At 39.2% G+C, this 10,630-nt stretch overlaps 1 protein-coding gene across 2 annotated transcripts; it reads left to right on the plus strand.

Annotated features, from left to right (window-relative positions):
• Positions 1–725: 725 nt before the first annotated feature.
• On the plus strand, positions 726–9,265 carry LOC131240292 (guanosine nucleotide diphosphate dissociation inhibitor 2). 2 transcript variants are annotated; one of them, XM_058238424.1, is made up of 13 exons: positions 726–892; positions 2,830–2,892; positions 3,011–3,094; positions 4,240–4,347; positions 4,454–4,626; positions 5,890–6,001; positions 6,092–6,172; positions 6,259–6,321; positions 6,841–6,942; positions 7,327–7,451; positions 8,176–8,386; positions 8,476–8,550; positions 9,085–9,265. In XM_058238424.1, exons 1-13 carry the CDS (start codon positions 806–808, stop codon positions 9,133–9,135), a joined length of 1,335 nt encoding a protein of 444 aa, XP_058094407.1. In that variant the 5' UTR covers positions 726–805; the 3' UTR covers positions 9,136–9,265. The 2 variants fall into 2 exon arrangements, with proteins under 2 accessions (XP_058094407.1, XP_058094408.1); XM_058238425.1 differs by lacking the exons at positions 8,176–8,386; positions 8,476–8,550; positions 9,085–9,265 and adding an exon at positions 7,567–8,063.
• Positions 9,266–10,630: the final 1,365 nt, after the last annotated feature.

A 10,630-nucleotide genomic window follows, 5' to 3' on the forward strand; every position in this document is an offset into this window, starting at 1 on the left:
ATTAATCGATGCCTAGCATCATTCAATCGGTCCAACGCTTTACACAATGACCTACTCCTGATAGGACCCACCAGGATGCCCGGTCAAGATGAACTGGAATCCTCTATAACATCTGTTTTAGGCAACGTTTAAAACACCAAAGAATATTGGATCCACAACGTTATGCAGGTGAAATCCACTCCGTCCATCAGGTTCTGTCCTCCATTATAAAACTTTGAGAAAAATCAGCGATATCCATCACCACTCAGATGAGCCACACCAAAGTGAACAATGAGGAAGGAATTCCAACCATAGGTTTGTGTGTTGGGCTACCATGGTGTCTATCATTCATCTAAACCGTTAATCATGTATAAGTCATAAGGATGAAATGGGACTACAGAAATCAGCATGATCCAGATGTCAGGCGTGACACGGTCCTTGAACGTATAGGTTGTAAGAGAAGTTTTACATTGTTCCAATTTCTGTTGCCCTTAAGAGTTTCTTATGGGAATGATATTTTGAATCTACGTTAGAAGAATGTTTCTCACCTGATGGACGGAGTTGATTTATGTTTAAAACATGTTGGGACCCACACGGCTTGGGTGTTTTACTGAAGATACCCTTCAAAGGTTCTGCGGTCAGTGGGAGAAAGCCGAAAATAGCATAAACACAGGTTAATCGCGACGGTCCAAAATACAGGTTAGCTTCCCTCTTCAATCAACAAGGCATCTCTTTTCTCCTCTTTAGTTTCTAAGATTATTTTATAGCATTATAAGCTCCGCCGAACGCTCCTCTCTCTCTCTCTCTCTCTCTCTCTCTAGTCGCCATGGATGAAGAGTATGATGTGATAGTGCTCGGTACAGGACTCAAGGAATGCATCCTCAGCGGTCTTCTCTCCGTCGACGGTCTCAAGGTCTCATCTTTCCTTCTCTCTCTCTCTCTCTCTCTCTCTCTCTCTCTCTCTCTCTCTCTCTCTCTCTCTCTCTCTCTCTCTATATATATATATATATATATATATATGCTTTTGGATATCCTTGCTTCTCTGCTAATGTCAGATTGGATGAAGCAGTTTGTAACTTATATTGCTGATTTGGCATGCAAATCGAATTGGGTATTTCGAATTTACTTGTTGTGAGTCTTGATACCAATTATCTGATCAGATCACGCGTGATTTCCTCACTTTTGTATGTTTTTCTCTTCTTCTTTGTTTCCTTTCTTTCTATCTATCGGTAGTTTTTATGATTGAAAAGGAACTGAAACAAGTCCAAATCTTTCAGTTTGAAGTAGTTTCTGAAATTGGTAGTTCTTGTTTTTTTTCTTATAAATAACTTCAAATCATGCTGTTTGTGTTGAACACTGGCGATTTCGTGTTAATCTCGAATTGGGTGGTTTTTTTTTTTTTTTTTGGGGGGGGGGCGGGGGGTGTAACTTCGATTGTGATCTGATGACAGCTAAAATGATTGTTGCGATTTCCCCCCGGTGCACCCCCTGTTCTCCCGTGATTATTGTAGCTTTGAATAAGCCTCAAAATTATGTGTTCTGATGTGTTTTCTGGAGTGGGTAGTCTTTGTTTCGATCCAAATTGACTTTAAATCATGGTTTCTTTGTTTTCAAAATTTGCGTTTTCAAGGCCTTATACAAAAAGGCACTCTTAGTTTCAGCTCATTTAGATTCGTATCATATGCTTTTGGCTAAATGTCAACGGTTTTGTTTTGAACCTTTAATGAGTTTTCAAGATTCATCTGTGATCAGTCGTGATCTTGGCATTCTGATTAGAATATGTGCTTTCCCACCTTTCTTCCGCTCTTTTTCCCCGTTGGTGAGTGTGATGGTTATCCTTGCTTTGAAGTAGTCCACCAATCAAGCATTTTGAAGGTTGATCTCAAATGGATAGTTTTGTTTCTCAATCATATCACTTCAAGGACGACAGTTTCTGCTGAATATCAATGAATTCATGTTAAACTAGAAATGGATATCAACTTTTATTCATGATGAATCTGGACCTTGACTCGCAGGATCTGACTTTCTGTGCTTACTTCGAGTTGCTGATGCATAATAGTTGTAGTTTCTTTAAAAGAAGCCCAAATCTGTTTTTTTTTTTTTTTCACATTATTATGGAAATGAGTGTTCTTACTTTGGTTCAAGTTCAGAACATGCAGTACTACTGAATATGAATATGGGCATTTATGATTCATGTGTGAACAGTCTTGATCTCAGAATTCTGTTGCATCACATGCAATTTACTTACACAATTTTTTTTTTTTCTTCTGTTCATCTCCCCATCCTCAAGCATGATGATTATAGGCACTTTCAATAAGCCCCAATTGCACTTTGAAGTGTTTTCTCAAATGGTAGTCTTTTACTATTATCTATTCTGTTCGGATTGAGTTTAAATCACAGTGTTTGTACTAGATCAGTGACTATGTAAAACTTTAAATAGTTAGTTGAGTTCTGTTTGAAATGGTCTTGTCAATTGTCGTGGTATGCAGAACTCTATGTTACCTCTTTCTCCACTGTCTATTTCTCCTTTTGTTTAGTGTGGTTATTAGATTGCCTTTTGTTAAGCCTTTTTTTTTTGCCATGCATAGTTTGATATATTGCAGTTGCCCAAGTTGTATATGGTTTTCCATTGGATGATATTGATTAGTTTTCTTGCGACCAATATATGAACAATGGAGTATTGGTGTTTTTTTTTTTTTTCTTTCACATTTACAGTTCTTTATTTTATATCAGCAGTTGTTTTGTTGCCTGATTAGTTTCTTTATCCGTATTGTTTATTTTATATTGGCAGTTGTTTGTGATATTCTTCTTCATATTTTTACACTCACTGATTGTTTCGATTGGATATAGGTCCTACACATGGACAGGAATGACTATTATGGAGGAGAGTCTAGCTCACTCAATCTCATTCAGGTGATAGCTGTGGGGCGAGCCAGAGAATTCTCATAAGCATAGTTAATACAGGATTTAGGGATACAATTAAATATTTTGTTTCTATCCTTTTAACTTTTTCAAGCATTTCCATTTTCAGCTTTGGAAAAGGTTTAGGGGAAATGACAAGCCTCCTGCCCATTTGGGCTCGAGCAGGGATTACAATGTTGACATGATTCCAAAGGTTAGCTTCTTCACGTCCCTCTTGAACTCATTGCCTCTTAGTGATTGGTTTACATATTGACTCAGCTACCGCAGTTTGACTTTACATTGAATTCTGTCAGTAACTAAATGATGGACATGCCCTCTTTCTTCATGGTGCCACTGTATAGGCGCTCGTTCTCTATCCTTTTTAAGTTCCATCAAACTGCATGGAATAACCGATTGACGGTTTACTCATGTACTTTAATCCTAGGGTTCATTGTGCTCAGTTGTTAAACAGTTATCCATGGTGGTGGTGGCATGAGGCTTGCAGAACAGTGTTCAAGTGGTTGTATCTATCCTTTCAGTTTCTGTTCTATGCCGTTCAAGTGTCTCCTTGATAATATTAGTTTGCTTGAAGATCGTAGCCATTGGCTGATGATGATAAACAGTGCTAGTTTTTTTTTTTTTTCCTGTCCTAATTCCCCAGAAGAAGCAGAAGAAAGCGAAGTACAGATTGGCCTAGAGTGTGAGCAAGTTTTTGAGCATTTTATTATAATTAGAAAGTCAGTTTGGGTGTTTTTTCCTTGAGCTAACCGCTTCATTTACCCTATTGATATCTTTTATTCCTGGATCACTTTTCATTTTTTTTATCGTATGTAATGGAAAACAAAAGAGACCCAATTATTTAGCGGATAACATATCCATGCGCAAATGTCTGCCAATCTGATCGACCCGGTTATCTTCTTTTTAGGCATATTTGTTCCTTTCATATTTCATGTTTTGTTGAGGTTCAAACTCTACAGGCTAATGGATATGTGCCGCTATATCACTCTCTTTTTGGAACAGTCACTGGGCTGGCAAGCAGATATGTTGATAATAACACAAAAGTGCAAGCTTGCATTCATGCTTTCTTATTTGTTTGTTGGTGTCATTGATTTTCTCTGAAATTTGATATCTCTGTACTAGAATTCTCTAGATTTAGGACTCCTATATTGGATGAAATTAGAAGTATTTGTGGTGAACCCTTGCCATCTCAATTGAATTAAACAGTGCAGCTGATGCATGTTTACAGTTAATATTCAATAAAACTAGACTAGCTGACAGGTCATCTTGCTGAGATGGCAAGTGTTTGAATATTGATTTTCTGTATGATGAAGATTGCTTGAGTAATATTTGTTGGTCCAGTTCATGATGGCGAACGGTACTCTAGTTCGGGTTCTTATTCATACGGAAGTTACAAAGTACCTAAGCTTCAAAGCTGTGGACGGGAGCTATGTCTTTAACAAAGGAAAGGTAACCCTATTTCTGTTCGTTAAACTTCAAAGCGTTGATGATCTGTTCTGCCATCACTTCGGCTTTCAGCAGTTCTTACGCCTACACTTGCTGATCGTTGCAACAGGTTCACAAGGCTCCAGCAACAGACATGGAGGCCCTCAAATCTCCATTGATGGGCTTATTTGAAAAGCGTCGTGCTCGTAAGTTCTTCATCTATGTCCAAAATTATGTAGAAAATGACCCCAAGACGCATGAAGGGATGGACCTTACAAGAGTGACGACTAGAGAACTTATCGCGTATGTTCCTGATCTTTCACTTGCATATACAAAATTATTTCATATTGAGAATACTTTGTTATAATCATGGAAGTATCTACTATTAAGTTTTGATTTATGTGCCTTGAATTGAACAACTCACATTCTCACATGGATTTTTAAAGTTCAAACCAGTCTGTATGATTTTGTCATGAGGCCAGATCCACTACAAAGCATTGTAGGTTAAGCTTAACCTACAATGCATTGTGTGGAGCCCCATTGTGATGTGTGCATGACATCAATCAGTGCATCATGTGCCCCTTCATGTTCTCCTTGGCTCTCAAAAATAGGCTGATCCGAAAGTCAAGTGGACCATACCTTGCAAAATCATGCTCAAAACATAAAAAATCACATGGAGCGGCCCACCTTAGTTTTGGAATGGCCTGATGTTTGGGGTGTCCATTTATCTAGTTGGTGCATCCTCTGAAATATACAAAAACCTGTGGACCCCATATGCAATCTGGAACGCTTCTAATGGCAGGTGTGCCCATCTCAACTGTTCCTTTTGGTGTGGGCACACCTTCATTTTGATTGGCCTTATTTTGGGTGCCAAGAGAACATGAGGGGCACACTTGATGGACAGATGGGATGTCATGCACACATACAAAGAGCCCCACACAGTGCATTTTGGGTTAAGCTTAACCTACAAAGCTTTATAGTGGATCCAGTCTCCTAATGTAATAGGTTGTCAATTGAGAGCTATCTGCATTTTATTGCGTGTTCTCCGGGCAGATCTCTGCTAATTGTTTTTGCTTGTTACCATCACAACATCATTTTTTCTAAATATGGACTAGATTATTGCAAAAGAAAGAGCTAGAAATTCAAGGAAGAGAGCTAGAAACTTGGTACAGAGGTTGAGTATCACCCCAAAACTTAAATTCAGTAAAGAAAGACTGTTCGCTAAGTTTATTATTTTCTGTTGGAAAATACTTTAGAATTTAATATGATTTCTGGCACTCAAATCTTCCACGTCTTTTGTTTTGAAAATTTAACCCGTGGTGAATCTGTTATAGAAGCCACTAGTGCTCTTTTTTCTATGCGATAGTTAATTGCTTTCTCACAATGGGTTTTATGTCTGCTGTTGAATGGTTGTTGTGCCCTGTAATCAGTTTTGAAGCTCATATAGACATTCCCCCCCTCACAATTTGGTTACAGTTTTCACATGTTTGCATCTCTATTATTTAAGTGTCAAATGTATCAAACACCCTGTTTCCTTCCTGTTATAATCCGGTATCCTTTTGGCAGAAAATATGGTCTCGATGACAACACCGTAGACTTTATTGGCCATGCTGTAGCACTTCATAGAGATGACCACTATCTAGATGAACCTGCATTGGATACTGTGAAGAGAATGAAGGTAAGAGACCATTGGAATTCTTATGCTTTTGTAGAGATTGAGATCATGTGATGACTTGTTGCTGCTTCTGTTGACTTGTGTTCCCTTTAGCTTTATGCCGAGTCTGTTGCACGGTTTCAAGGAGGATCGCCATACATTTATCCGTTATATGGCTTAGGAGAGCTACCACAGGTCTGTTTTGGTGATCATCTATATAAAGGCTAATACTGTAAAGGTTCATCCACTAACCTTGAAGCGGCTGTTTCAACATTTTTCAGGGATTTGCACGCCTCAGTGCGGTTTATGGCGGAACCTATATGTTGAATAAGCCCGAGTGCAAGGTAAATTTTTTTTGCTGTCTATAATTCATAGAGAGGGAAATCTCATGAAGAAATCTCAATATTTTAAATAATATTGTTACCACACTAAGTATCATACCTTTGATTGGGAAATAGTCATTGAGAAATCAGTGGGAAAAGAAAAAGAAAAGAAAAGAAACGAAAATGTAATAATTATCCAATGATGATTTCCATGAGTACTATTGAAATATGGATGCTCATGGATAGTTTTAATGGGTCTTGTTTGGATAGCAAGTGGAAATCTCATATTTGTGAGATAATCACCTCGTATCTTATCTGTGAGAATTTGACCATGGAAAAAGGCTAATCATTGCTATGTGGAATCCTCCATTTTCTTGGCTATCCAAACACATTACTTTTCTTTTCCCACTATCTAAACATGCCCAATTTGGTCTTACTGTGGAGGATCTTGCTTTGCACTTTCCTTTTCCTTTTTCCTTTTTTTTTTCCCCCTCTGTTTTGAGGGGAGGCTGATATGAAGTGTGCTTGTATTGAACGCAGGTAGAATTCAATGAAGAAGGAAAAGTTTGTGGAGTGACATCAGAAGGGGAAACAGCTAAATGCAAGAAAGTGGTTTGTGATCCTTCATACTTGCAAAACAAGGTACTGGCTTTCCTTTTCATGTCAGCTTGTTTCCTGGGAACCCAGTTATGATTTTGACTGATTAAGCTATCCAAAGATTTTCTAGTTCGGTGCATCATTCAAAAACTTGGATTTGAACTAGAATTTGGTTTCAATTTCTGAGTTTGATGACCTGGTCATGGCTTACTGAAAAACTCGCTGGTTTTGTGAAATATTGAGACTGGACTCAATGCTGGGAACTGAACTGAGCCAAGCCAAGGTGCTTTAACTGAGTTTCGTGTTAATCGGCGAGTTTGAAGAATTCATGTTGAGTTCAAACCCAGCCTAGTTTTTGTTAATAAGAAACTTGAAGCTTGAAAAGACTCAAAAACTCTTTTACTGAGAGGCTTCCAATCATTGGAACAGGTTAGGAAGGTCGGAAGAGTTGCAAGGGCGATTTGTATCATGAGCCATCCCATCCCAAACACCGATGAATCTCACTCAGTGCAAGTTATTCTGCCCCAGAAACAACTGGGACGAAGATCTGACATGTAAGTTTTTTGACGAGGGGGCTAAAAAATCAGAATTCAAGTAATATGTGGTCATATCTTTCTTTTCCTATCAACATCCATGAAAGTTTAGATTATTTACGGTCAATGTATATAGATGGAGGCGATTTGCCAAGCTGACACCAAGTAGCTGGGAAAAGGCTATGATGATGATACAAATGGGGGAGATAGGCTAGCCCCACAAGCCCCTCTAGATGCTCTACCCGTGCAAACCTAGCAAATGGGCAGGATGTCTGAGCCCTGTATCAGGTGGGATCCAATTGTATTGATGATGTGTTCAAATATTGAGGCTGTTCAGCCACCAGGTAGGCCACACGTGAGAAAGCAAGAAAAGCTGAGTTCTTTTAGACCTTCCGTGCACACTTAGGGCTTGCTTGATTGTTAAAGATCCTGAGTTTTATATGGATGGTCTGTTCAAATATTCAGGCTGTTTAGCCACCAGGTAGGCCGCACATGCAAGGAAACAAAGAAAAGCATAAAAGTTTTTGTAGACCATCCATAGTTTTCACACTTCTGTGCCTTTACCTGATAGTTAAAGATCCTGACTTCTGTCGAAATTCTCTCCAGTGGGTTCCACTTGATAGGCGGCTTGGATCTCCTACACATTTCAGGTTGGCAAGTCTGGTGCATGTAGAGGTTGGTGTAGAAAACCTCATACATGGGAACAGTGGATAGTTATAATGCATTTCCTGTTTTGCCCAAACAGGTATCTGTTCTGCTGTTCATACTCTCACAATGTTGCTCCTAAAGGCAAATTCATTGCATTCGTCTCAACTGAAGCGGAGACAGATCAGCCCGAGGTAGAACTAAAGCCAGGTATCGATCTTCTGGGTCCGATCGATGAGATATTTTTTGATATTTATGACAGATATGAACCTGTCAATGAACCATCTCTTGATAACTGCTTTATCTCGACGGTGAGTCTGTTTAACTTTGTGTTTTGCCTTTTATCTGGCCATTGCTTATCAATCCTGATGCATACTGATGATTCCCTGGACATCGACAGAGTTATGATGCCACGACACACTTCGAGTCGACTGTTATGGATGTGCTTTCCATGTACACAATGATTACTGGGAAGGTAATGTTTTGTTTTGTTTTGGTTTATATTATTATTATTATTATTATTATTATTATTTTGCTTAAGCAAAGTGACAAGCATTGCAAAGTTTATTTGGCCCCCTAGGGACATGTTTGGAATGTTCCATGATGTCTGTCAAACACGAATGGTAGGTGTAAGCTGCATTGATTGAGAATGCGATGACAACTCGTCTGATCCATTGTCATCGCATTCTCGTTTTTGGGGTGTGCAGACAGGAGAAATTGGCACATGCCGCCGTCTTCATTTTATGGATGCCCTAATTGTCTCCACTTTTGCAAAATGAGCATGGACCCAACCAGATTGGATCCCATTCCCATTCTGGTGCACATTCAAATATTCTCTCCACCTTGATCAATCTGGGGCTGGCTTGCATATATCATCAATTTAGGCCTTCATAACCAGCTTCCTGACTATAAATTGAGATATAAATTAACTATCAGACTTTAATGCTTGATTGCGGATTGCATTTGTTCATTTATGCATTCTCATGAGTATTTTTTTGCTTGTGAGCAGGTTGTCGACCTTAGCGTGGATCTAAGTGCTGCCAGTGCTGCTGAGGAATGAGATGTCTAGCCAGTAACAGCTTTTTAGCTTAGCTTTTCCGTAATTTTATAAGATGGTCTTGATGTGAAATTATGTAATGGGCCACCACTTGATGAGGGCTGGTTTCTTTAAAGATGGTTGTGATTTTTAATTCTTGTTGAGTAGTTTCTTTATTGAGCCTGACATTACCATATAAGGAGCTGGTGTGTGTGTGGGTGTGTGTGGGTGTGTTTGTTTGACTTGGAGACTCTGGACCAGCTCATTCAGTCCTGAATCTTGAGTTGGGACTTGTTCAAGTTGGGCCCAAGTCACCCTCGATTCTCAATCCCAACTCGCGGTGCCAAAACAGATCAGACTTGACCCTGCTCGTCAATCCATGCCCCGACTGGTTGTTTGAACAATATGTTTGGATTTTAAGTTTGTACAAGTCGGGTTGTTTGGTAGCAGTTTTGACTCTGGATATTACAGGCTTTGCTGTGGATGGCCCATGAACTGAAAATTGCTAGACCGGGATAGATCCTAACCATTGAATCTGTCCTTTCTCTTTTCATAGGCTACCAATTGAAGGGTCAGGATTTTCCCGTCTGGAAGGTTTTGGACTCGTGAGACCATCAAGAATGGGGCCTATGTTATTAGAGGCATAGGAGTTGTTAATTTTTCTAGTTGTAAACACATTATACACCTGAAAAGAGTTTCAGGTTTGGCTTTTTAAGTGATAATCTATTTACTAGTAAACAAATTGTGTTTGGCTAGCCTGTAAAGTGTTTACAATGAATAAAGTAGGTATTCATACCACAGAGCTTGGGTGGTGAACCTTCCAAAATCTGCAAATCACATAAGAAAGGCTTGATTTTGTTAGAGCCCTAAGAGAGCAATAAAGCATGCACACACTAAACATATTAGATGTCTTCCACCCATCACAGTGGGCCACGAATGTAATCTAGAAGTTTTTAATGGAAGACGTCCGGTTCTTCTCTCATGCGGTCTATTTGATAATGGATGAGCTGTTTTTTTAGGGCAAGAGGAGAGCATCAAGGGAAGTATATGATGGATAGATTGGATGTACCATACATTATGGTGGGCCCCACATATCATGAGCATATATTAACTAGTAATTTGAAACATGGCTTCTTTTTTTTTTCTTTTTTTAAAAAAAAAAAAATAATAATACCAGGTTTCATATTACAGCTGTAAAGCCTTTACAGGCAAATACATGCATCCAAACAGCCACTGTAATTAGATTAACTGTAATCCCTTTACAGGCATCCAAAGGACTCCTTGGGTTAAATGAGCCAGGGCCTCACATGTACAAGCCAAAAACCAAGCAGCGTAGAAGCTCAAAAAAGACACCTTCCGAGTTGAAGAGATGCTAGGTGGTTAGCGTGAGAGAAATCCAGAAGAATTTCCGTGGACCCTATATGGCATGTGTGAAAGGAACAGCCCATGTGTCATGCTAGAATCTTATCTGAATATGCCCTGTACCAAAAGTCGTGCTGGCCTGCTCATCAGGTGGGCC

Source organism: Magnolia sinica, chromosome 3 (assembly GCF_029962835.1).
Source record: "Magnolia sinica isolate HGM2019 chromosome 3, MsV1, whole genome shotgun sequence".
Lineage (NCBI taxonomy): Eukaryota > Viridiplantae > Streptophyta > Magnoliopsida > Magnoliales > Magnoliaceae > Magnolia > Magnolia sinica.

Bases quoted from the DNA above. Each gene is read 5' to 3' on its own strand.
- LOC131240292 (XM_058238424.1), top strand. From the start codon at position 806: ATGGATGAAGAGTATGATGTGATAGTGCTCGGTACAGGACTCAAGGAA. The intron at 7,452-8,175 runs GTAAGTTTTTTG...TTGCCCAAACAG, and splicing joins CTGGGACGAAGATCTGACAT to GTATCTGTTCTGCTGTTCAT. The intron at 8,551-9,084 runs GTAATGTTTTGT...GCTTGTGAGCAG, and splicing joins ACACAATGATTACTGGGAAG to GTTGTCGACCTTAGCGTGGA.